This window comes from Vanacampus margaritifer, chromosome 2 (genome assembly GCF_051991255.1).
Source record: "Vanacampus margaritifer isolate UIUO_Vmar chromosome 2, RoL_Vmar_1.0, whole genome shotgun sequence".
Lineage (NCBI taxonomy): Eukaryota > Metazoa > Chordata > Actinopteri > Syngnathiformes > Syngnathidae > Vanacampus > Vanacampus margaritifer.
Window position 1 is genome coordinate 27187330 of NC_135433.1, and position 27881 is coordinate 27215210.

Here is a 27881-nt window from a genome sequence, read left to right on the forward strand (position 1 = left end):
TTTTTCTTGTTGCCAGTTTGGTTTATTTATGTGGTTCTCTCACTTGTGATATGCATGACACACAATTATATCTTTTTGAGAGTCTTGTGATTAAAACTGACAGAGCACTGATCTTTGTTCTTCTGCATTAAAGATTGATGTACACAAAAGAAAAAAAGACTCTAAGTGAAAAATGGTGCACTGCTGCTTCAGCTCTTCTGTTTTTTTTAATATTCTTTTTTAATGAGTGCAAATGCCAGGTTCAATATCTAAAATATACACCTGATAAAACAACAGCAGCTTTTGTTTTCAGTCTTGCAAAGAAAAAAAAAAGTTTTTCCAAAAAAGGCCATTTGTCATTTTTTAGGAAAAAAATTCCCACCGTAATATACTGCTAATGAGCAAAAATCAAGAGCAGAAACAAGCAGGGAAATTTGCTCAGGAATCTTGCATGATTTTACATTGAAGCATGACGATCAAAATGGTGGCAAATCCTACAATCCTTGCTCGGGTGACTTCACAGTAAACACCCTTTTTACAACATTCTGCGCTGTCTCATGCGATACTGCATCAAATCCTGCTGACAATTATTTGAGATACATTAAAAAGACAAAAATATAAGTTCAACAAGAATCAAGTAATACTATTATGAGAATAATATAATTATTATTTGACATATGGATTTTAGTTTCTGTAACAAATTGCTAATAATTTATTGAAATTATTGCTTTTACCCTCACAATCAAGTCTGATAAAAAAATTTTTAAACATGGTTTATTTTCTTTCTATTTATTTGCAATGTTATAACTTTATTCTCATAATCTAAAATATGATTTCATTTAATGAATATTCATTTTTTTAGTGAAGTTACAATTTTCTTCTCTGAACTTTTTTCTCATCATTTTCATTACCAGTATTTTTTTCTTTTCAAAGTCTAATACTCCCACATAATATTCATTAACAAAAATATAGACACAAGCATTAATGAAAGGACACAGCAAAAAAATAAAACCCCATCTCTGATGTCGCCGGCCTAAAAAGTGTCCAAAAGTATCATGCGAGTTACTCGCTGTGACCCCTGACTGCCAAGGGACAGCACCGAAAATTAAAACAAAGAAAAAGAAACTTCTTGTCTTATATCTTCTTGCCTCAGATTAACCTCAAAGGCAGCCGAGTTTTAGCAAAAACAAAAGTACAAACAAAAATGAAGCTGCAAAACTACAGTGATCCCTTGCTTTGGCAAATAGTGAAAATCCACGAGTTATTGACACTCACCCAAAAAGATGCCACAAGAGGGCGATAAAGCAGTATTTTTATATTAGACAGGTCTTTGGCCTGAGCACAAAAACACAACAGTGAATATGTGGGGTTTTACTGTATTCCATTTATGCACTAAGCGGTGCTAAAATCTCTGTAGGGTCTATCCCACCTCCCAAAATATAGCAAGAGTGTGTTACAATTCGACATTCATAACGTCCATAGAATGCTGCTCATATTTAAAATGCAGATTGGATCAATGGTGATTCATTCCAGCTTTGAAAAAAAACACATCCACATCCATTCATATTGTAGACATAGTTTCAGTGGTACCTTGACTTACAAGCTGCTTTTTAATTTGTCTTGTGAGCAAAAATTTGACATACAAGGAAGCCTCTGGCACTCAATGGTGACGTGTGAAACAAGAATGACAATTGGTGTATTTAACCAAAACCAAACCAAATCTTTGTCTTATGAAAGTTTGCTATCTTAATGTTTGGTATCTTAATGTTAACACCACTGGTGAGCAAATAAAGCTAGCATCAATGTTGTTTTATAAATCTTTAAAGAACAGAAATCAATGTTGGTTGAAGTATGAAATCATGACGCAAAATCGGTTTAATTCTTTACATTTTACTCAATAATGTTATTTCTAATAATATAATGCTATTTTCTCATTCGAAATGTTACATATTTTAGGGGGGCCTGGAATGGATTAGTGTTATTTCCATTCATTTCAATGGAAAAAGCTAATTTGAGATACTTGTGATTGAAACTGATAAATCAAGGTACCACTGTACTTCATGATGGAGGAATTATAGATTGGCCTTTCTGGTCAATCCCTCGCTGTCCCCTCTGGCATGTCGGCAGCCGTCCACCGCCGGGTTTTAGCCGGTTCTGGGCAGCTGTCGGCTATTTGCTATTAACCTGAGCGCAAGCGTCCATATAAAGCTGTTTGGGATATGGCAGCTGCTCAAGGGGCAGAGAGGTATTAAGCGTAGATTTACAAGAATGAAAATGTCCTCCCTCGCTGGTAATCGCTGGTATTTTAACACGCAAGACATTCGTTTACGTAATGTCCACACTCTCACTTGTTTTGAATGCACACAAACACACTATGGACTAAAAGAAGGCATGCACTGTCTTTCCCAATCTTCCACTCCTTGCTCAGGTTCATGCATTAAATATGGCTGATCAGCCGCATTGCAATGCTTCACAATAATAATGCCGCAAACTTCTTAACACCTTCTCGTCATTGGTTTGCTCTTCAAAGCGTGCAACATTGCACAGTTTAACACGGGAATATTTTTTCCGCAACACATGAAAGCCGGCTGGAGCGCAGAACTCATGACGCACACAGTGAAGCATCGTCAGTGTAAGGAATGCATGAGGAGTCAAATGAAAGAAGAGAAAACATAAGGGGCCTGATTTACTAAGATCTCAAATTGCGGGCGCTAAATTTTGTGTGATCACACTAATAGATTATGCTACAAAATCCCAAATAGCGGATCCTAAATGATCAGATGATGTCAGATTGCATGTGCTGTTGGCAACTGGTGTAATAGTGGATCTCCCGATTTGTGCGGAAGACTCACAAATTTCTCCAACATGGCTTCCAATCAGCCATTTCTCCTGCTAATCTCTTGAATTACAGCAAAGCAAACGGTTTACATTGTGGGGAATATTTGACACAATATCTGGCAACTCTGGCCTGCTTGCACGGAAAGCAGCCGGTTACGAGACTCCCGCTAGAGGCAGTGAAAGTCAAGAAGCCTTGAGCTGAGCATGAGACACCTTCTCGGGCCACTTGGAGTGCGGGTCGCGGGGGGAACTCTGAAGGTTTCGAGCTCCAGAGTTAGAAGGAGAGCAAGCGTCGAAGCGGGACAGGCAAGGAGCACCTATTCGGGCTTGCTACAGCGAAGACTCAGGTTGAGCACCGGCCCCTGGTAGCTCGCCCAGAGCTCCAGCGGAGGTCGGCGAAGGGAGGCTGAGCACAAGGCACCTTCCCGGGTCCCATTAGACATCCAAAATTCTACCGGGAACGCGGTTGGAGGCTGGAGGGTAAGGTAGTGCAGCACGCAGTAGGATACTGGATAGTGAAAGACACCATGAGGAATTTCGGGAGTTTCGTGAACGGGCATTTCAGGCTGGTGGCCGCCGTCCCACCCCATCGATAAATATTATATTATATATATATATATTATAATATCGGCGTATGTCGCCGGCTGCCGTGCACAGTTCCTATGGTGACGAACGACGAATAGTAATTGTTGGTCAGTCCATCCTCTCCTACCCGGTATATCGACTTATGCCTCAATGTCTTGCAATATTCTGGCTTTCATCACTCTTTCGATCGTAGTGATGAATTCATCTTCTAGGTCTTTGGTCCAGACAGACCAAATGTCCAAATATGTGAAGAGTGATAATGTGCTAAATGAGCGAAATTGTACAGGCTTTCCATCGCTTACTTTTTATCTGTGTTCAGAATTTCCTGTTTTTGCCCGGTGCGCTGATTCGCTAACAGCCAATCAGAGTGATAAAATGTCACGACGGTCTGATTGCAACATGTTGAATTGAGCGGCCGGAAATGGCCACCAGTTACTCCGCCAACGGTTCCAATGTTATGACGATGTGTTATACATTACAGCGCATACCGACGTCCGGCCACTTACCAATTTCCAACGTCAAATTGGTGTAAAGAGGCCTTCAGCGGAAAACAAAATGAAAATGATACTATCACTTTGATAATTTTGGAGAAGCCAGCAACCACGTAAAAGCCATGTTTTGTTGGATTTAACTACACCAAAGTGGATATACGAGGAGTAGAAAGGGTGTATACAGGCTCCAGGACTGAAGTAAAAAAAGACATATTTCAAAGATCGAGATTAGCCAAGTGTAGGACAACTCGTGGCTGTTTCACCATGACAACGTGCCTGCCTCACAATGCCTTGAGCATCTGACATTTGCTAGCTGCAAAGAACAAAGCAACCTTCTGAATCCTCCGTCATATTTTTTTCCCTATTGCTCAAGCCTGAGGAGGTCATCAAGGGGACTGTATTGAAGACTTCCACAATAAAGAAGAAGAGAAGGCTGGGAACGTGTGTTAGACTCCAGGGGATTACTTCCAAGTAGAAAAACTGTTTGGGTTTCAAATATCTTTTGTGACACCAGTCCTGGAACCTTCCTGACACACTGCCTATCCTGTATAACATTGTGTTTAAAACTTGGGACAGCACACCTGAAAAACTGCTCTGGGAGCGAATAGCACCAATTGAAACATACAGAGTTGAAAGAAGCTTTGTTATAGGCGATATGGCACGACTTCTTCTTGTGACTGGCTCCATATCAGACACGCAATCAAAATTACAATCGATAGAACTCAATCAAAATTACAATCGATAGATGTAATGCTGTGATAATTTTTGTTTCAAGTTGAAGGGTTATTCCCGCCGTCTCTTATTTTGCTTGTGCTATTCTAGCACTGCTGTACATGTTAGTTTGCAAGTGCTTTTCAGATGCGCTACAAATATGGAAAATTTGCCATTGCAATTCGTCTCAGGTTTGATGAATCTCATTGCCCAAGCTAAATCAATTTCCATACTCCTTCCAGGACAAGCCAATGAGCTGTGCTTCAATTTTACCGTTAAGGGAGATGCAATCCTAGGTGTGCCCAAGTTAGTAGATCAGCTTCCACATCTGTTGGTGTGAGCAATCAAATTTGCGTCTGTTTTTGCATGCGCAAATTAGTAAATCAGGCCCAGAATGTCAACATCGTATCTTCTCCACATGGTCACCAGCGTGAAGTCTTCTCCATGATTAAGACTGGACAGACACGTTTAAGCCAACACATGTGAATCTTGGAGTGACCGCACAATATCAAATATGCGTGTCCCCTTTGCTTTTGCACAATGAACAAGAATACTTGGCTTTTTTCAATTCCGATGTCTCCTCACATTAAGAATCAAACGCACGGTCCTCGCATATCTCCAGAGGAGCTTTGGTTGCCCCGCCGAATACTTCCACGTTGGCGTCTATCCAAGGGACCACGTTGCCAGGCATGTATGCCGAGCAGTTGGCCAGGCCCACGATGTCCACGGGTCGCAATACTCGGTCCCACATGTTGAACTGGCTCAGCTCACCGACAAAGGCCTGGGTGGCGTCGAAACGACCTCCAACTATGTCCTTCGCAGAAGGAGAAGCACAAGATTAGATGGCATGATGCAAGCTTAGGAAAAAATCAGCAGACTCATTCATAGGAATGAATTCTCTTTGATTTTTCGTTCGTCTGTGTATTTTTATTTCTGTAGAGTTTTACAGTTTAAGATCAAGAATGAAGAATGGCACCTTGACTAATGAGGACACCAGATTATGAGTCCTTCGAGTAACGAGATGAGAGTTGTCTCCCGGGAAAATATGACAGCCTCATTTTTTTTTGTCCAGTTTGAAGAAATGCGAACAAAGCCTTTCAAAGTTTAACTCATTCATTTCCTGCTATTTTCACTGAAGCAACCCCCTTCGCTCACGGCTGTTTTACTGGATTTTGACTGATTTTGCTAGGCCCACAGAATATTGTGTTCTACTGCTATAAAAACACGGAACATATGAAAAGAAAGATTAGTCTCTTCTTTCATCAGAAAAAAAGTATATTTGTATCTGTTTCCGTTTTACAGGAATTAGCAATAGAATATAGCTATGTTTCATCATTATTCACATGTTGAAAACACTGGGGGAAAAAGCTTGTTGCAACATGGCCCTGTTTGATCTCTTATACTCTGCTGCCACCTGCTGGCCGTTTTTTGTAATAACTACCATTGCTTTAAGCGACCTCTTCAGGTCAGAGACTGCATCAAAGCCTTCTGTATGCTCTAGCACAGGTTATGGCGAGATCCGGTCCTCGAGGACCGGAGTCCTGCAGGTCTTGGATATTTCCCTTCTTCAACACAACTGATTCATGATCAGCTCATCATCAAGCTCTGCATAAGTCTGATAGCGATCCTGTTAATTGGATTCAGCTGCAGTTTGAATAGGGAAACCTCTAAAACCTGCAGGAATCCAGCCCTCGAGGGCCGGAGTTTGCATCCCTGCTCTAACATTTTTATTTTATTTTTTTAAATGTATAAAATATGTTTTTAGGACCATGGTACTATTTAAAATAGAACATATTATACGTTTTTGGGAGCAAATGAGTTAAATTTGAACTTGGTCCAGATTGTGTATTTGATACTAAATCCAACTCAACAGGGAAAATACAATTCAATTTGCTCATATGCTTATAATTGGGTCAAATATCAATGTAATTATTTGTATCATTTGTAAAGTATGGTCCCTTGGTTCCGGAAAAATATGGATTAACAAATTGAGAATCACTGCTTTAGAAGACGTGATTTTGTGGAGTATTATTATTACATTTTGTTCCTTTCGATCTTAAAGAATTTCCATAAAAAAAAAAAAAAAAACTAGTTCACAGATCACTCTCACTATACAGTGGAACCTCGGAGTTCATTTTTTATTTTTTATTTTTTTTCCTAGGAGAGCTCAGTATTGTTCATTCGATTTGACATCATCATTGCTCTCCTTTTTTTTTTTTTAAAAAAAATGTTTTTTTTCTCATCTTTTTTTTTTTAAATATATATACATATATACATATACGTACACACATATATATATATATATATATATATATATATATATATATATAGATATATATATATATACACTTCTTTTTTTTTGTATGTGGGTGAGTATGTGTATGTGCGTGTGTGTGTGCGTGCGTGCGTGCGAGCGTGTGTGTATTCATCAGTTCACCTAAAGCCCATTAAAAAAAATCCCATACTAATAATATAATATAATAATAAAAAAATTGCCAAATGCAGAAACATCAATGTAAGTTATCACGATGTAGTGGCTCTCGCTAACAGACAGAATTAAGTAACCAGAATTAGGTTAAAAAATTCTATATACGTAGACCATGTTTCTATAAATTTTGATATTTGGTTTTTATTTGAGGCAGATATTTTATTTTTCCATTAGAATGTGATTTATGAGGAGGTTAGACCATTGGTCGATATTCAGAGTTTGTTTATTTTTCCAGTTAACAAGAATTGTTTTTTTAGCGATAGTAAGGGCTACAAGTGTAGATTGAAATTGTTTATGTGGTAAGTCAGTTGTTGTTAGGTCACCTAGCAAACACAAGTTTGGAGAGAAAGGTATCCTACAGTCCAAAATAGCGGAAAGTTTTTCTAAGACTTTAGTCCAGAAATACATAACCGGAGCACATAACCATAAAGCATGAACATAAGTGTCTGTAGTGTTTTGTAAACATTGGAGACAAATGTCGGAGTCTGAGAGTCCCATTTTCTTCATCATATATTGAGTAATGTATGTTCTGTGAATAATTTTATATTGGATAAGTTGTAAATTTGTGTGTTTTGTCATTTTAAATGCGTTTTCACAAACTTGAATCCAAAAGTCAGATTCCGGAGCTATAGACAAGTCTGTCTCCCATTTCAAGATGGGTAAAGACATTTTATCAGTATATGAAAGTAGCTCATATATTTTTGAAAGTTTTTTTGTTGTTGTCGGAGAAAGCTTGTTAATATCTTTAGCTAAAACAGGCGGTTGGAGCGTACCCCGAAGTGTTGGAATTTTTTTCTTTATCATATTTTTAACTTGTAGATAATGTAAAAAAATTCCGTTTTTTCTATTGTATTTTTGGAGCAAGGATGTATATGATATATGGTGGAGATGTGTAATTCCTTTCTGCTCCCACACACCTAAATAAAACGGTTGGTTGTTAAGTTGAAAGTCGGGGTTATGCCATAGAGGAGAAAGCCCACAGGGCTCCACTTGGGCTTTTGTCAATTCTAGTGCCTTCCACCAGGCAGTCAGGGTGGCGGAAATCATTGGGTTTTTAAAACAATTATGTCGCTTAATCGATGTTGTAATAAAGAGTAAATCTCGAAGTCTGAGGTTGTTACAATCCTTCTGTTCTAGTTGCAGCCAACAGTTAGTGTCTCTGTTGGGTTGTGCCCATAGAACGATATATTGTAGCTGGTTAGCTATATAGTAGTACATAAAATTTGGTGCCTCTAGACCACCTTTGGATTTACTTTTCTGAAGCGTAGATAGACTAATCTTTGCTTTTTTTTTATTCCAGTAAAATTTTGTAACGGCTGAGTCCAACAACTGGAACCATTTAGCCGTAGGTTTAAATGGAATCATTGAGAAAAAATAGTTTATTTTGGGTAAAACTTTCATTTTAATGGTGGCTATTCGTCCTATTAGAGAAATAGGAAGATTATTCCAGTGCTCCAAGTCACTATAAATGTTATCCAGAAGTGGAGAAAAGTTTAAATGAATTAAATCAGTTAATTTAGGTGAGATTTTTATGCCTAAGTATTTTAAATTACCTACAGGAAATGAGTAGTGTGGGTCCTGGCTTGCAGGGTTCCATGAATTTTCTGTAATAGGTAGAAGTGTTGATTTTGTCCAGTTAATAGAATAATCTGATAACTGAGAATTTAGTTATTAAGTTAAATACTTCCCCTAACGAAGTAGCCGGCTTTTCTATATAAAGTAAGATGTCATCGGCATATAGATTCATTTTATGTTCTGTTACCCCAGAGTGAATTCCTTGAATCCTTCTTTCCTGGCGTATGGCTAATGCAAGTGGCTCAATAAATATTGCAAATAATAAAGGGGATAGTGGGCATCCCTGTCTTGTGCCTCTCTGTAAAGTAAAGCTCTGAGATATAATCCCATTAGTAGTAACTGTAGCTGTAGGAGAATCATATAATACTGATACCCAGTGGATAAATGATTTCCCAAAGCCAAATTTATTTAAAACAGCAAAGAGGAAGGACCAGTTAACTTTGTCCAAAGCTTTTTCTGCATCCAATGATATAATAACTGCCTTTTTATCATGCCGCTGTGACATGCTAATAAGGTTAAAGAGTCTCCTAATATTATTAGTAGAGTGACGATCTTTAATAAAACCTGTTTGGTCGCTATGAATGATTGTCGAGATTACTGTTTCTAGTCTAGATGTGAAAGCCTTAGTGATAATTTTAATATCAGTGTTAATTAGTGAAATCGGACGGTAACTTGATGGAAGGGTGGGGTCTTTTTCTGGCTTTAATAAAAGTTTAATTGCTGCTGTATTCATGTGTGGGCGTATGTAACCCTTAGTTTTAATTTCTGTCACTACTCTTAAGAATAGTGGAGCAAGCATTAACCAGAAGTGCTTAAAAAATATAGCCGGATAACCATCCGGGCCAGGTGCTTTGCCATTAGGCATACTATCTAGAGCACTGTACAACTCGTTTATAGTAAGTGCCGCATCTAACATGTCTTTATATTCAGTAGTTAACTGAGGTATATTTAAGCTACTGAGGAATGCCTCAATATGCTCAGGGTTAGGCTTGTTAGTTTCTAAGTATAGGTTACGATAATAGTTATAAAAAATGTGATTAATTTCTTCTGGTGATTGTGTGCATTCACCAGTTGTCCCTTTAATAGCCGTTATAAGAGACTTTTCCCAATTGCGTTGAAGTTGGTTTGCAAGAAATTTACCTGATTTGTTACTATATTCAAAGTTGTTGTATCTCAATTGTTGTATTATAAACTCTGTCTTTTTAGTTAGCATATCGTCTAACTGTATTTTTGTATTTTGTAAGTCAGTCCATATTTGGTTATTTGGGTTTATTGCGTACTCATCCATCAGCTGTTTAATTGAACCTCGGAGTTCAAACGTCTCGGAACTCGTACAAATCGGATTTCGACACGAAAATCTGAGTAAAAAGTGACTCGGAGTTTGACCTCATTCTCGGAGTTTGAACACCCAAGCAAACCAAGCAAAGCTGAATGTACCTTGATTGGGTAGCCGAGTGAAGCCGAGTGATGCGGAATGCTCACGTTGCGGTACTGGAGACGAAGCGCGGCTCATTTCCAGTCAGAGCGGGAGAATACTCCCGGAGGTGCAAGTACATTTGGATTTTTCCACGACAATTTTCTTCAGCATATGCCCAAATAAAGACAGGACCCCTTAGTAGTCTAACAATATGCCCAATGTAAAATACATTAACTCAGCACTGAACTTAAGCATGCATTAACACAGCATTTTTCATCCACTGATGACATTTTTTTCACATAAATAGAAATTAAAAAAGGAATTTTCTGTTTTTGGAGCTTAGGAACGGATTCATTGCATTTACATTATTTTCTATGGGGAAAAACGTTTCGGAGGTTGAACAATTCAAACTTTGAACACTTCACAGGAACGAATTGTGTTTAAACTCCAAGGTACCACTGTACTTGTTTTTCATTTAACTCTCCTTCACCATTGAGCTCCCTAAATGAATCACAATCTATGCAGCTATCTCCCTTTGAATGCGCTCTAAAGCCAAACATAATCTAATATGGATGAATGGCTCGCTGAAGATTATTAAAGCAAATTAGTCATCGAGCTTACCCGCTAATAAGATGACATAATGCTTCATCTTCACAGCAGATGAATGAGGTAATACTTAAAAGGAACACAATAGCGTGAGAAGAGCGACTTCACCCTTATCCCCACTGCACTGCACCGTGGGCGCTGAATCCAGAAGGAAAATGGCCTCTGGGATCTTACTGGTACATGGAAAACACACACATACACACCACGCACAAACACATGCTTGCCGCCTACAGTGTAAGCCCCTGTGAAGCTCTCACCTGCTCCTGGCCCAGAATGATCACCCCTCCAGATTTAATTGGATGCCAGGGGGCCAGGTTGTCCCCGGTGCCGAGTCGCTCGCCATCCTGGTAAGCCTCCCAGAAGCCGTCTCTGGTCGTCCAGGTGATACAGATGTGGTGCCATCGCCCGTCACTCACCGAAAGAGGAAGCTGTGCCACCTGGACACGAGTTTGAGAAGAGAGAACACGTGTCAAGATTAGAGATGTGCACCTAATTGCTGCACCAGTAACAAGGACACCAATTAAAAGGACAGGGGGGGTGCGGGGGGGGGGGGGGGGGGCGCTTCAAAAGACGGCGTGCAAATTCTCCAGATGAGCCGGCGGTATAAAATATACATTACCCAGGTGACACAAACTGCATGAAGGCATGAAGGAGTTTTCAAAGCAGTCAACCTGCCAGCAGCAAAACTGTGTCCTCATGCTTTGCTCATGGATGAAAGTGAAACGACGACCTAACGCCGAGACATCACGGCCCGCTGAGGATAGCGCAACACTAGACTTGATCTCTTTATTAGCATTTTGAAAGAATGACTTCACAGCCTGTGATTCAGTTCATCCATCTTCTATATCGCATCGGCTCACAAGCGTTACGGGTGTGCTGGAGCCTACCTCAGCGGACTTTGGTCCGGAGGTGGCATACACCCTGGACTGGTCGCCAACTAATCGCAGGGCATATGTAGAAATTTATGTAGAATGATCGGGCATTAAAATGATAAGACTTTCATCAAGTATAATCATATAAACAAAGATAGGAAAGAATTGCCCATAATTTTATCTTGATCTACTTGTCCCAGATTCGAATTGCAAAAACCTTGGTCTTGTCTTGGTCATGGAGTGGGAGTGCATGGAACATATTATTGTAGAAAAAAGTTTTGACTGGATTTCCCTTAAACTATTCAACATTACGGTCTTGGTCGTGTCATGGTCTAGGCTAGTGTTGGGTAAGATGCCCTAAAAATGTAATTAGTTATTTAGTTAGTTAATTAGTTAATTAGTTATTAATGTTATTAGTTACAAATTACTTCTTTCCAAATGTAATTCAGTTAGCAAGGCAGTTACTGCCTTGTAAAAGTAGTTACTCAGCCAAGTAACCATAAGCTGTTTTCGAACTGTCACTGAAAGCAAACACACATCACAGTTTAGACAGACAGACAGACAGACAGACAGACAGACAGACAGACAGACAGACAGATAGATAGATAGATAGATAGATAGATAGATAGATAGATAGATAGATAGATAGATAGATAGATAGATAGATAGTCATCCAATGAAGATGATGATGCGTGACATCAACTGCAAAATGAACTTTTATCCCAGTCACAAGTTTAGCCGTGTACATGTTGTGCATGATGTTTAAATAGTGAATTGAGGGGAGGAAGATTTGTTTGGAAGGTGTAACTCACGTTATGGTTGTAGGCTAGCGGGCTAGCTAGCAAGAAGCTACAGCGCGTAGCATGCTGCTGGACTCTCAGTCTCAGCTCAAACTTTCATTCTTTCAGCAAGATGAGTAAGTTCCAGTGAATACCGGTCTCCATTTCCTCAACCCATCCGTGAAGCTTTTTCAAATTGCCCGCGTGTGGAGGACACGACGAGTCAGTTCGTTCGTCCCCACCTCCCCGACATGTATTAACGGTCCCACTCGCGCAGGCGTGCACGCGCGCTCTCTCGCTCTCTCTCGCTCTGTCTCTCGCTGTCTCTCTGTATCTCTCTCACCCTTGCTCTCTTTCACACTCTGTCTCATCGTAGAAATTGTAATCCCTCAAAGTAATCCCCGTTTTTAATAAATGTACCTGTAATCTAATTACATGTTTTTTCCTGTAACTGTAACGGAATACAGTTACATTTTTTTTGTATTCTGATTATGTAACGGTCATGTATTCCGTTGCTCCCCAAGCCTGGTGACATTACATTGGCAGTAACGATAAAGGAATTGCTCCGATGGGGAACATAATTAATTCGATTCCTCCATTACTACGAAATTAGCGCCGTTATACTTTATCGCCATTATTCTCAACATTGGTCTCGGCCAGTCTCAATTTTGGTCTTGTCTTGAGTTTGGCTTGATCCAGTCTTGCCTGGTCACAGTCTTGATATTGACTCTGTCTCGGGTTGTCTTGGTCTTGGTCTTGACTCAGTCTCTACTCTGAAAAGTCTTGGTCTCTGTGAGTCCTGGTCCTACAGATCATGTGGTCATGAGCACAACACTATTTCTGATAGATATGCCAAATTGTTTGCTGAATGCTTTTTCAGATTACAGCAGATTTACAAAGCCTGCAGCATCAGCATTTCTCTGTCCCTCTCTCTCTCTTGCACGCTCTCTCCGTCTCTCTCTCTGTCTCGCTCTCATTTCCAACAGAACACCATGTTAATGTAGTACAAGACTGACTGAACCCATCGCGGATTAAAGCCCTGGCAGTTACACGTGCTGGTTAAATGAGGCCGCCGTGCGTTACAGCATTCCAGTGATGTTTTAACACAAAACAAACCTTGAGGTATTAGGACAACTAACACGCTCTATAGTGACACAATCCCAAAGCTTTGTATACTGTTGAGGTGTCTTTCTGCTTTCTATGTAATTTCGCATTTGATCATATATCATATACAGTATAAACCACCTAGCTCAGTGGAGTGGCGCTTGTTAACAAATGATGACGTTATTGGTTTTCACCGTCCTTCATCTATCTGTCTGATCTATCATAACTTCCTTTTGTTCATCCTCTGTCAGCACTCTGAACCCTCCTCCCCTCGACCTCCAAAGCTCTGCAGCCCTTAACAATTCATTTTTTTGGGTCTCATATTTGCCACCCTTCCTCGCACCATCTTCCTCTCATCTGTCTGATTTGAGTGCATGTATAATGCATGACAGAGGGAAAGCAGCGAGGAGAGCTGACTGACTGCGCCTTAGCAGCCCCACCAATGTAAGCAAAACAGCAGGGGAAGAACACTTTTCTCTCTCTCCGTTATAGGAAACCTTCTACTATGTACAAAACCAAATCAAACAGCCAAATTAGCTCCATGCTGCAGAGGCAGCGTCAACAAATTTGCTGTCTAAAGAAGAGCAAAGCGATGGCATATATTGGAAGTTGAGGTACAACATTCCCATGGAAATGTGAAAGGTCAAAAGTACAGTATGTTAATGAGTAGTACACTGTTGATTTATTTTTATTTTTATCAGCAATGCTGTTTGTGTTTGTTTGCACTGTTGTGCACCACAGAGTGCTACAATTTGAGTTCTCACAGTTGCATTGTATCTCTTTTTCTTAACAATTTAGCTTTGCTGAAGGACTATATAGCATTAAATATTCATAAATACCTTATAGTTCATTCTCGACCATATATACAGTATTTGCAAAAGTTTAGGTTTTGAGTTGAATGACAATAACGTTTTAATGCCACTAAGCCATTAAACTTTGAATTATGCCAATTTCGATGTCAAATATCAATGAAATGTAGCACTGATGTGATATTTATGGAAATACTGTTAACTGTTAAACCTAAACGTATCAAATCATTATTTGTATTCTGTTTTTTATGATATACTGACCGTTAAAAGAAAAAAAAAGAATTGGATGTCTTATTTTCTACTAAAGAAACATGTACTGTACTACTAGTCCCACTTTTTAGATATTTTCTTCCAAAACAGTACATCAGCTGGTGTATTGTATCGTATCAATTTTTATTTTGAATGACTTACTTGTTTTACAATTCCCACCCCTAAAATAAAAGTAGTGTTTATGAGCATATATGAAACTATCTCTAGTTTGGCTGCATTAAGAGATTATATGACTGTAGCTGCCGTATTAGCATTTACAGGAAGGGGGGCACGGAAGATGCTCTTAAATTAGCACAGCGATTCTCTAATGAATTACTGTTATTGTGGAGCCAATGCGGAATGTGGGTCAGTTGTATGAAATGTTCATAAGATGCTAATTACATAATCACTGCTGAAGGTCAGAGACTTTCCTTTATCACTGTTGTGCTCAAAGGTACGCATGGTACTATACAACAAGCAAGCATACACACTTTTAATGAGCATCGCTACGGTCATTAGCATCATCGCAGCCAGAGGGGTTCAAATAACCAGGACGTAATAAGAGAACATGGCTCCCCTGATGAGAAAACAATATGCCGTTCCTACCTTATCATTAACCAGCAGTTCAATGGGGTTGTTCCCCCATTCGATCAGCACAATCTCGTTAGCTTGGCCTGGCACGCCATATGAGAAGGGGGTTCCGATCCCAGGACTGGCGCTGGACTTGAGCCACATACAGACGGTGAAGGCGTACATTTCGGGGAGGCTCTTCTTGATGCGTCCGTACAGGTAATTGGTGCGCAGTGAGAGGGACACCTTGAAGTCCTCAGGTGACTTGAAGGCGTTGTTATCTGAGGACAAATTGGGTCAATTTAGGATGAACCTATAACCTTTTGACCTTTCCAAATTGTTTACTGGCCAAATGCTCAGTATTTCAGTACGTTCCGCCCAACTTTGCTGTTTGCTAACAAGGAGATAAAATGAATGGAAACATTTACAGCAGGTTTGAACCTGCTGCTTAAATTAAAATTGGTTATCAGAGTGACACTAGCACATTACGTTCCTCCAGGGCTGCAAATAATGATTATTTTTTTAATCGATTAATCTTTTTTTTCTGGGATAATGAATTGGATAAAATAAATAATTTTAATCCCTTTTTAATGTAAATAAATTGATAAATAAATTGACTATGATTCAGTTCCTGGTTTGTTCCATAATATAAATTAGAAAATCTTCAAAAATGTTGATCATTGTTTAGTAAGTCAAAGCAGATGTTTGCAAAACCAAAGTTTCTGCTTTAATGGAGGACTACAGAAACCAGAGAATATTTACTGTTGAGAGGCTCCAATTCCGAGGATTTGGACACATTTAGGTTCAACAGGGTTTCTAATTGATTCGTCAATTATCAAACTAGTTGTTGATTCGTTAATATTTGTCCACTGTGGGCATGTGAAGCCCTTTGAGACTCTTTTGTGATTAAGGGCTATATAAATAAATTTGACTTGACTTGATTAATTTGATATTCATTTAGATGTTGATGTATTGTATTGTATTGTAATCATTACACCTCAACTTTCCTTTAAGACAAAAAAACATTCAATATAAAATAATAATATTTCAAAATATATTTATTTTTTAGATAATTAGGATAAATAGTATGTAGTTAATGTTGCATAAATTTGGTTTGTTAATCTCTGTTGTTTGATTTTGTGAAGTATTTCTGATCTGGGACGCACAAAATAAACTCCTGTTAAAAAAATCAAGGCATTTCAATCCCAGTATTTTTTTGTACAAAAGCCTTGCTCTCACATGTAGTGACAGATTTTCATGTTTTGTGCAGGTGTACTTGCTGCGGTGTAGTTTGTGATTTGGCAAATGCTTTACTTGTCAGATACAAAAAATAAAATAAAAAAAATACTCCAACACGACATTAGTTCACTTAGGGATTCCAAAATTTAAGGTCCGTGTTACAGCCAAGCGTATTCTGAAATATTGAGTAGTTATGCAGGAAAAATCAAACTTACACAAGTTAAGAATTTAAAAGACATGGAATAAGAAAGTGAGTAAGGCATGCGGTAAATATGAATGCTTGACTGAGCATCATTGGGGCAGACTGGAAGGCTCATAAGTGAGAAATGAGAATAAAAGAGGAGAATATGAGCTATGAAATCTGCCAAAATAATGTGTAATGTATGAGGTTGCTACGGCAAAATATGATGCATATTTTAGTAGCGCTGAATCACAATTTCGAAACATTACAAGGTCTTCACTATAAAAAAGAAAGAAAGAAAGAAAGAAAAAAAAACACTTGTAAAGAAACAATCGTGTGTCCTCCCTGGTGCGGAGACAAAAATTAGACTTGACACGATTATTATTTCAGGTGGATGTGTTTATGTATTCAGCTCTTTGGGAGAAATTGCTTTCACTGAATCAATAAATCAAACCTCAGTGGGCGCCCATTGAGGCATATAAAATGCAATTATAATATCATTTGAACATTTTTAAAAGATTTGTGCCTCTCAGCCACAGCAATGTGTCAACTTCTAAAATCATCTTTTTTTAATGACATTAGCTTGTTGTCCCATCTTACACAAGGAATTGCCGCTCAGTCTCTCTTCACTGACACATACTGTGCACCTGTGCAATCTAATGAGAAACAATACAAAAGATGTATGACGAATTCTGCCTTTATGATAATGCTCAGCTTTAAGTGACAATGTCAGAGGGACAAAAAAGCAGACATGTGCCAAGGTTAAAGCAATTTGTGTGAGCCTACAGGCAAGTACGATTTAAGACTTGTGCATCTTCCGTGTTGTACCACAACATCCTTGGCAGTACTGACAATATACGGGATAATTAACAACCAGAAGAAGCCCTGAAAAAAGTAACAGTGATATTTATTTGCTTCTACAGAGCTGCAAGGATATACAATATGCTTGTCAGTACTTGTTTGTATATATTGCTGCTCGGTGTGCAATAAAGTAGCATTTGTTTGAAGGTTCATAAGTGCCGTAACAGCTTTGCTAATTTCCATTAGCTCGTCTATGGGGTTTCCCATTATATGTTAGCATTAAGATGGCAGACTTTCATTAGACTTATTTAAATCTATGTTTTATCCGTTCTACTCAACCAAACTTTGCTTCAATAGCATTACGAAGCCACTGCAGCTGTAGAAAAATACTCGTATGAAACAATGAATATAGCCTAGTAATTAGAGCTGTCAAACGATAAAATTTTTTAATCAGATTAATCACATTTTAGAATTTTGATCAATCACGATTAATCGCTTAATAAAAAAGCCTTTTTTATCTTCATTTTCCCCTCCGTAAAATTTGAAGAGCACCAGTTGTGTGTCAATTATTTTGACATTTAATGTTTTGAGGACGTCTTCAACATTTTTTGATCCACTGCACACGCTCATCCTCCTCTTTTTCTAATCAGTTAATCACTTGCATAATTTAAAATGGAAAAAAATTACCCCGATATTTTGACATGAACAAATATTTTAAATGTGATACGCAAACAAACATTCATTAAATGCTTTACTTTAATTCATGAAATTATGTTTATTGCTCAAACACAACCTGTGCTACCTTAAACGTAGCGATCCGCTGTCATGCTAAAGGATAATCTATGGTCAAAATAAATAGTGCGATTAATCTGCGTTAATTCCTGATTAATGCGATCATTTTTTGTGATTAATCAATTAACGCTTTAACTTTGACAGCACTACTAATAATGCATTTTTAATTAAAGGTGGGGTCTTAAATTTTCACTCATAATAATATAAATAATAATAATAATAATCAAATAAACACTTCATAAACATTTGATGTATACACATGAAATCCTTCTCAATCAACACCTCTGGGCTTCTGTTAATGGGCTTCTGGAGTTTGAATGTAAATAAACAACTGCAGTTTACCAAGAGCCCTTGATTCATCTATTGGCGAGTAACACAAAAACAGAAGTAATGGTTCAAATCTCCTGCCCCATTTCGTCCTCTCCATTTAGGATGCCAGTTGTAGCATTGTGGCAAGGAGCAAGTCCAATAGTGCCAACGATGTTCAATGCTAAATTAAAAATCAAGGCTAAAATGCTGTAGTAATGCAAATGGTTAAGCACGATGCTAAAATATGATGGAAAATACAAATAAAGGAAAACGTTGACAGAGCTGTTGTAACCGGGCTGACAATTCACAGGTGTGCACAAAGCGCGCTGATATTCTTTGCCGAAGGATATCACGGCTATAAAATGCTGTAATTACTTCAAAACTAGTTCATAACACAAAATATGCACTATGGGCCAAATCCACTAAGAATGCACTGCGTCCGCTTATAGCGCTCAAAATTGCTCTTCATTTGCACATGCAGTTTGCTTGCTCTTAACATCCTATCTGATCTTGCTCCAATTATATACCGGCGCAAACATGCCCATAAAGTTTGACAGTTGAGTGTAGTTTAGCACACATGATAGCCTAATGCAGGATTTGCACCAAGAACACCAGAATAATACCAGCAGCAGCTGAGAGAAAGATGAAATTATCTTAACGTGAGATTGGAAAAGCAGGACTGTGAGTAGACAGTGTATGGACATAAGCATTTTCCTCATTTAGTGCCATTAAGCTGTGTTGAGCGGAGATGAGGAATATGACGTCATTCATTCATGCCGTTAATGTGCATAAAATACAAATGCCCTCCTCTGCGATCACCGATCAGCTTGGGCAACGTCATGTCATGTGGGATAACGTCGCAAAATGACAGCTTGCTCCATGGTGAGCACTGCCTGCCCCAGGCTGAAATGAAAGTTGAAACCGTTTGACTTTTTCTATTTTTTTTAAATTATTTCTTTCATTTCAGAAAGCCTACACTACCTATATGTTTAATGTGACATTATTTGGTGATTTTCATACCTCAATTAAAAATGATTCATTACTTTGTGCAAGCAAAAATTATCCTCCTGAAAGCACACTGCTACTGTGCTTTTCCCAGCCCTGTCCGCGTAGCGATGTGTGTTCGCGCACGCGTAGTCACTTTCCCAGTAGAAAAGTCCTTTACAAATAGACAGATCACTACGCAGCCTTTTTACGTCGCTGTATTATTCCTATGCGAACGTACGTTCGCACAGTGCATTTGTGAATTCAAAACACACTTAGTACATAGTATGAGTAAGATGACGCCACTCTGGAGAATCCATCCATCTATCCATCCATCTTCTACTGCTTATCCGAGGTCGGGTCGCGGGGGCAACAGCTTTAGCAGGGAAGCCCAGACTCTCCTCTCCCCAGCCACTTCAACCAGCTCCTCCAACGGGATCCCAAGGCGTTCCCAGGCCAGTCGAGAGACATAGTCTCTCCAGCGTGTCCTGGGTCGTGCCCGGGGCCTCCTGCCGGTGGGACATGCCCGGAACACCTCTTCAGGGAGGCGTCAAGGAGGCATCCGAACCAGATGCCCTAACCACCTCAACTGGCTCTTCTCAACGTGGAGGAGCAGCGGCTCTACTCCGAGTCCCTCCCGGATGACCGAGCTTCTTGCCCTATCTCTAAGGGCAGGGGTGGGCAAACTGGGTCCTCGAGGGCTGGAGTCCTGCAGGTTTCGGACGTTTCCCTTCTCCAACACAGCTGATATATGATTAGCTCATCAACAAGCTCTGCATAAGCCTGATAACGATCCTGTTGATTGGAATCAGCTGCGTTGAAGCAGGGAAACATCCAAAATATGCAGGACTCCGGCCCTCCAGGACCGAGTTTGCCCACCACTGTCTAAGGGGGGCTCTCCCTGCGGAGGAAACTCATTTTGGCCGCTTGTATCCGGGATCTTGTTCTTTTGGTCACGACCCACAGCTCGTGACCATAGGTGAGGGTAGGAACGTAGATCGACCGGTAAATCGAGAGCTTCACCCTTCTTCACCACCGATACAGAGTCCGCATTACTGCACTGATCCGCCTGTCGATCTCCCGCTCCATCCTGCCCTCACTCCTGAGACAAGACCCCAAGATATTTGAACTCCTCCACTTGGGGCAGGATCTCACCCTCAACCAGGAGAAGGCCTTTTCCGACTGAGGGCCATAGTCTCGAATTTGGAGGTGCTGATCTTCATCCCAACTGCTTCATACTTGGCTGCGAACCGCTCCAGTGAGAGGTGAATATCACAGCTTGATGAAGCCAACAGCTCCACATCATCTGCAAAAAGCGCCTAGTCCATAAAAGTGATGAACAGAATCTGTGATGAAGGGCAGCCCTGGCGGAGTCCAACCCTCACTGGAAACTAATCCGACTTACTGCCGGCAATGCGGACCAAACTCTGACACCGGTCGTACAGGAACCAAACAGCCCGTATCAGGGGGCTCAGTACCCCGTACTCCCGAAGTACTCTGGAGAATATAAAACTATTTTCACGTCTGTCTTTTGAGGAAAAACGTCAGCTTTTGAAGAATGGGAGACCAACGCCTTAGCTTCCGGACCTTCAGAAAAGTAAGGGTCAAAGAATTATTTGTACTTTTCACAAAGAATGGTGCAAAAGGAAAGATTGGCTTTGTGGATGTACTTCGATTAACTGGCTGTTTCACTTTACATGGTTTTTGGCATTGCTATTGCTAGCTTGAATTTGTGAGGAATTAGGCTGTTTTACAGGGAGATATCCACTTTATTACATTCTTTCCGGGCGTCCGGGCAGGTTTGAAATTTTCGTTTTTCGTTGTGCAGCATATGGCAGACGGAGTGCACCGCAACGTTTACCGTGCCTGGCAGACTGCGCACTGACTGTGACGGTGGCTCAGAACTTTAGCTTAGTGGTAAGTGTTGAGCTGCCGCACCAGAGGCGATGGGTACGAACCCCGCTTGAAATAAAAAAAATAAATATAAAAAGATTGCGTAGCAAAAAATGTAAGACTTCAAAAGACAGAAAAAGAAAAAATGTTTTTTTTTCTTTTTCTATTTTCTACTCATACAGAGGAGACATATGGTAAAATAGTTTGAATGTATGGCATCTTGTATTTGAGTATCCAGTATCTCGAGGTCTGGCTGAGTGGCCTCTTTTTTTGGAAATGAAAATATGGTCACCCTAGGATACGGTGTACACTCGCCTGCTGACACGCTAATTTGTAATTGGTGTGTGCGTCTCAATTTGCGACTGCCTGCCTACCCAAACCTAGAGCTCACTGAGGGGCGGCTCTGCCTGCGCAGGCAGGCAGGTGATATTGGCACATGTAAAAGACATCGTCATGCAGCCATGGACAGGCTTCTACTGATAATGCCAAGTTTATACCAGCCTTCAAAAGACATTGATTGCGTCACTCAGACCTTGTGTGGCTATTAGCGTTGGCGTTAGTGAATTAGACGCTGTTTATCAATAAGTCTTTTACATACGCGCAAAAATCACCGGCGCACCAGGGCACAATCTGGTTGACAGCAGTTAGTTTTCAATTTCCCCATCTGGGTGTGCTTTGTGGATTAGACGCTCCCAGATTGATCCAGTTATAACGATTCGGTTTTTGTTTCTTGAAAGTGATTGCTATATGAGTGAGCGTGAGAATAGGCACTCAGGAATACTTTAAAAAGTGTGTTTTAACAACTTCATCATCATCATCCACTTGCACAGGAACTGACTAATTGCTGGCATTAAAAGTGAGCAGCATTTTCACAGATCCGTCAGTATGACTTACTTTTTTCCAACTCTGTGATCCTCTCCAGTAGCGAATTGAGCGCATTCTCGGTGCGTTGGCGATGGGCCGCCGTTTCGTTATAAAGCTGGCTCTTCTCCTCCTCCAGCTCAGCCACCTTTCGCAGTAGCTGCGTCTCCAGAACTCCCAGACGTTGCCCGAGGAGCTCCCGCAGCTGCGGTGGCAATGGGGTCAGTGCCGGAATACCTCCAGTTGATACATTTGTGCTGGGGAGTTGCAAACTCTGCTGCTGGAAGGCATAGTGGGGAGGGGGGAATACCTATTAATATATATTGAGAAACAGTATGCACCTGTGGTTGCTTGCACCAAACACCCACGACTGGACTGAGTATTAAAAAAAAAAAAAAAAAAAAAGCTGTGTACGTGACATGACCCAGACTTCACACCAGACATAATCACAGATGGATCTTGGAAAATAGGACAAAAACTGCCCATGAGCTTACTGGTGGTGCACTCAATACAAATACAAATACAAATGTGTATTACAACCCCCCCCCCCCCCCCCCCATGTTGATCCCGCCCATCTGTTTTATTTTCGTTCACTGAGCTTGATGAATCTTTCCTGACACAATGCCGCCCGGCGTCGGAATCACATCAAATTTGCTGTAAGCTGGCAATAAAATAAAGCATTGTGAATTGAAGATATGCACGCACATGGCCTCAATTAGTGAGAGAGGGAGACACATGTTGTCATCATCATTATAATCACCTGACATGTCAAATCGGTAAAATTACAGAAAGAACAATATTGGGCGCTCCAGAAAAAAATAAAAAATAAACAAAATAAAAAAATAAAAGAAAAAATTCTAATCACCTGCACAATTGTTCATTGTGTTGAGCACGTGCATTTCAATGCAGTAGTAGCCCACATGCTTGATGGCCTCCACAAAATGTCAACATAAAACCATTAACAGTACAGAGGATTATTACGTAACAAAAATGCTCCATAAGTCAAAAGATGAGTTAAGCAGTTATGTTGTTAGTAGTGTTCATTTTATCAGCCATTTTAAAGTTTAGTCCCAGTTTTTAACATAGTTAGTCAGCCTCATCCCGTTTTTATTTAGTCCATTTTAGTCTACTATAAGTCTAGCATTTAAGTCTTTGTTTTAGTAAGTAATTGTATTCGTCTAATTTTAGTCAACAAAAACTGTCAACATTTTTGTCAATTTTATTCAGAACAATCATTTTACCCATTGTACTTTACAAAACCATACAATAATAAGAAATGAAATACACTATATTATAAGGTATAAACCAATTTGTGCATTATGCTAATTCAGTGGCTATTCTGCTACTTCGTCTGCTCCTTAGGGACCTTGGCTTTATATATGTAAATTAGGGATGGGCAAGTACTGATACCAGGTATCGATATCGGGCTGATACCAGGCATTATTCCAAGGTATTAGTCCTTGTGACGGCTTTACAACCAGGAACTAGAAATTAAAAGAATAGAAAAATGCCATTCATTTCATGCATTTTAGGTCTTTCTTTAAAATTATCTGTCATTGTTTTTTTGGGGAAATTTTATTTACCAAAAGTAGTAATAGTATATGTACTTGGTATCGTCATTGGTGACTACTCAAGAGCTGAATACTCTTACTGGTATTGGTCTGATAAAAGTGTTATCAGTGTTCTTGCACTACAAATGCAAATTATTTTTGTACATTGTAGAAGTTTTTGGAAACCAAAAATAAACCAGATGACAATTTTACACTAATTACGTGTTATGATGAATTATGTTAGTCATTTTTAGTAGGCCTAGAAGATAGTCCGTATGATATTTTATCACATCTGCTCTTGTATCTTAATATGCTAACCTTTGAGATTAAAGTCCATACACGGGGAAAGATGTGTCAGATTGAAGACATGATCATCTAAACAACACTAAACACAGTGTAAAATTGCTGCAGTAAGATTTGTGAATAGTCAACAGTTGACATTAGTGGCATTAACAGAAAGCCTCAAAATCAAATTTTACTTTGGGTCCCAGCCAGGGAATGTAGAATGGCGGACTTGTAGGACATTGAACATCCTTTTATTTGGAGGTGTACTAATCTAGAAAGCAGCTGTGACACTGGCATGACGGAGTTATAAATCACATTACACAACTCCTTGTGCACCTCATGTGTAATTTAACTGGACAAGAACAAGTTTTTCATAGCTCGTATCCCAAGGGGCCCTTACTGATGTCATCCCTCGCTTATTAGCGGACATGATTGAAAAAAAAATCTATCCATCCACTCATCCATCCATTATCTGCCGCTTCTCCGGGGTCTGGTCACGGGGGCAGCAGCTTTAGCAGGGAAACCCAGACTTCTCTCTCCCTGGCCACTTCAACCAGTTCCTCCGGCGGGATCCCAAGGCGTTCCCAGGCTAGCCGAGTGTCATACTTTTTAAAATAATGATTTTTAATTTAATTTCCAAAATTTTATAAAATAACCTTTTTTTTTTACAGTCAGTTCTTTATTCACCACAATGGTCTTTTTATTTCTTAATGCTGTTTTTCAGAAGAAAAACCCGGTCTGTCAATCAAAGTTAGTGGGATTCTTGAAGATTGATTCGCGTTCCTAGACACAGGTCATAGCCGTTGTTTAGGCAGCAACAGAAGAAACAATGGCGGACTTGAGCAGTGTTTGTGCAGCTCTGTTGACTCTAAAGCGCATGAGAACTTGTCCCTTCTGAAAGAGACTTCTCTCCTGGAGCCGTTCTTTCTGAAACCTGTGATTGCCATTGGCGCTCAGGCTTCTCAGATTTATGGTCATAAAACTGTTGCTCATTTCTGTATAACGGACACAGCCAATCATCTCAGCCAATCACTTAACTGGCTCCGCCTCATGTGATTTTGATGAAAAACGCCAATATGAAAAGGCCATTGTGAAAAACTGACTTTGTAAAAAACACTTTCTTATATTATAAAATCTTGGAAAATAAAGGAATATGCCATTATATTTAAAAAAGTACATTGTTAAAATAATCATTATGAAATATTTAATCATAATAAAATATCTGTTACATATTAAAGAATAGTATGAACACTTATCATAATAATACTGAAACCTCATTCTACAATTTTTAATGGCCATATTACATAATTGACTATTTATGAAAAGGTTATTTATTTTAAACTGTCATTTTTATTTATTGAATTTGTTTGTTATATTCAAAATGCGCATTTCTTATTTATCAGCTGCTGTTTACTTAAATCAAGAAAGCATTTAATAACCTCCTAAGGCCCAAGCTGTTTTTTACATGCAAAGTGCTGTCCACGTATGTGGCAGCTAAGCCTTAGGAGGTTAAAAAAAAAGAGAAGTTTAAAAGATCACAACTACTTGCTTAAGAGGGCAGCCATTTTTTGGGTCACAAGAACGTGACGTATGTTCACCAATTCCTGCCCACTTTATTAACTAAAAAAAACACACAGTAATTAATCAACAACAAGCTACATTCTTGATTTCATTACATGTATAAAAGTTGGTACACAATAGTGTACAAAATGGTGTACACAGGACTGAATTAATAAACCCATCACTGTCAAAATCTGTGAGCTATCACGGTTAAACAGCTCATTGTGTTGGCAGGATGGGTGCAACTTGAGCTTCGACATCTGAACATACCGTCTTGAGCTGGTGATGATGTCGCCCAACATGGCGGACCCCTTATCTTGATTGATTATTATGTTTAATTCTTTTTTCACACGTACAATATTAATCAGAGTAACGTGTTTATTTGTGCTGGCACTTACAAGGTATTATCAAAAAAAAAGAAGAAAAAAAAGGGTGTTTCATTCCCCTTTAAGAAAAACGTGATATTGATAAGAAAGGTAATGACTTGGTTGTAATGTTAGCGTTCTAGAGATTTTTCATCTCTCTGGTTTATTTTTGTAGTTATTCATACATTGTGTGTCCAACAACATCTATGTTAGTTTCTTGCAGACTTTGAACTATGCATAGATCTGAACGAAGGATGAATGGTTCTCTGTCTATATGCTGCGTGATTGACCGGCGACCAGTCCGGGGTGTATCCTGACTCCAGTTCACCTGCATCTAATGAGGACAAGCTGTACAGAAAATGGATGAATTGGTGGATGGTTATTGTTGCTTATCTATTGTCCAGTTTTGGTTCGTCATGCACAATCCTCTTTCTTGCGTTGGGGGTTTTGAAACGCCCGTGGCTGCTCATTCATGTTTACGCATGCACCGATTTGCGTACGTGCGTCTTACCTCCAAGCTCTCCAAGCGCCCCTTCAGGCTTTGCATGGTCTTTCCAAGCTGGTTTATGGTCTCGCTGGGGTCCCGCGGCAGGTCCCCCATGGTGTTCTTGCCGTACTCTTTCCTCCTGGAGCCGTGACCCCGCGACTTGCCCGGCTGCGTCGAGTCGTCCGCCACCGCCTCGCAGCGCGCCAGCTTGGAGTTGAGCTCCTTGATGGTCCCCTGTTGGCTGACGAGGGTCTCCTTCTGCTGCAGGATGGTCTCCCGGAGCTGGATGATCGTGTTGCGCAGCTCGTCCTCCACGGGGCTGCTCTTCTGCAAGCCGTTGCCCGTCGGAGCGTAGCTGCAGCCGGGCTCCGCGCCCGGGGGGATGGCGTTGCAAACGAAGCGGCTACCTGTGGCTGTGGCCGGAGCGTCCTGCAGGCTCACTGCCGAGATGAGCAGGTAGAAGAGCGGCAACAGTTCGCTCAGCATTCTCCTGACACTAATTCCAAGAGTGAATGTAAGGGGGGAAATATTCCTGCTACAAACAACTTTTACCCAACACGCACTCATCGATTCAAGTGTTTGCTGAACTCAAAATAAAAGTGTACCAATCACAAATCATACATCCACGCGTTCTGGTGAAAATGACCATCCCGTTCATTTAGAAAACTGCGATATTTCCTTCACTGGAAAAACAACAACAAAAGGAAAGATCCCAAGGATTTTGCAGAGTTACCAGCGTGTCTGCGCGCTCCGGCGTCACCAAGTGAGTGCTTGCGAACACACAACGAGGCTGCACAGGCAGGCGGATTATGATGATGAGGCTGAGGATGATGGGGAGGTGTGTGCGTGCGCTTCACGCGTCAGTCTGTGCGCCATCATTTAGTCTCTCAGTGGACTCGAGCCATATGCTCTGTGTTGCTTTCATTCACTTTTTATGGAGAAATTAAAGTACAAAGTATGATTATACTCTTCAAGTTTCCTATCGAGTCTGCAGGTGATGATTTACTTTATTAATCCCTTTATTGATATCTATCTATCTATCTATCTATCTATCTATCTATCTATCTATCTATCTATCTATCTATCTATCTATCTATCTATCTATCTATCTATCTATCTATCTATCTATCTATCTATCTATCTATCTATCCATCTATCTATCTATCTATCTATCTATCTATCTATCTATCTATCTATCTATCTATCTATCTATCTATCTATCTACCTATCTATCTATCTATCTATCTATCTATCTATCTATCTATCTATCTATCTATCTATCTATCTATCTATCTATCTATCTATCTACCTGTCTATCTATCATACCTGTAAATTCAAACATTATTGGAGTTCAAACATCCTTGTGTGCGATGATAACAAATTCCACAAGAGTTCAGTTCATTGAGTGTCAAGAGAAGACCTCTACTAGTGTGTTTTCTTTGTGCTTTTTTCTGTAGCCACTGCAGAGAAGAGCAGAGTGATGACAAAAAAAGGTGTTCTT

At 39.8% G+C, this 27881-nt stretch overlaps 1 protein-coding gene across 2 annotated transcripts; it reads right to left on the bottom strand.

Annotated features, from left to right (window-relative positions):
- On the bottom strand, positions 1-27164 carry nptx2a (neuronal pentraxin 2a). Of its 2 annotated transcripts, none has more exons than XM_077559338.1 (5): positions 26405-27164; positions 22167-22410; positions 15110-15354; positions 10948-11127; positions 1-5418 (listed from the first exon to the last, which is right to left on the bottom strand). In XM_077559338.1, exons 1-5 carry the CDS (start codon positions 26945-26947, stop codon positions 5191-5193), a joined length of 1440 nt encoding a protein of 479 aa, XP_077415464.1. In that variant the 5' UTR covers positions 26948-27164; the 3' UTR covers positions 1-5190. The 2 variants fall into 2 exon arrangements, with proteins under 2 accessions (XP_077415464.1, XP_077415463.1); XM_077559337.1 differs by having other exon boundaries at positions 22167-22413.
- Between the last annotated feature and the right edge of the window lie 717 nt (positions 27165-27881).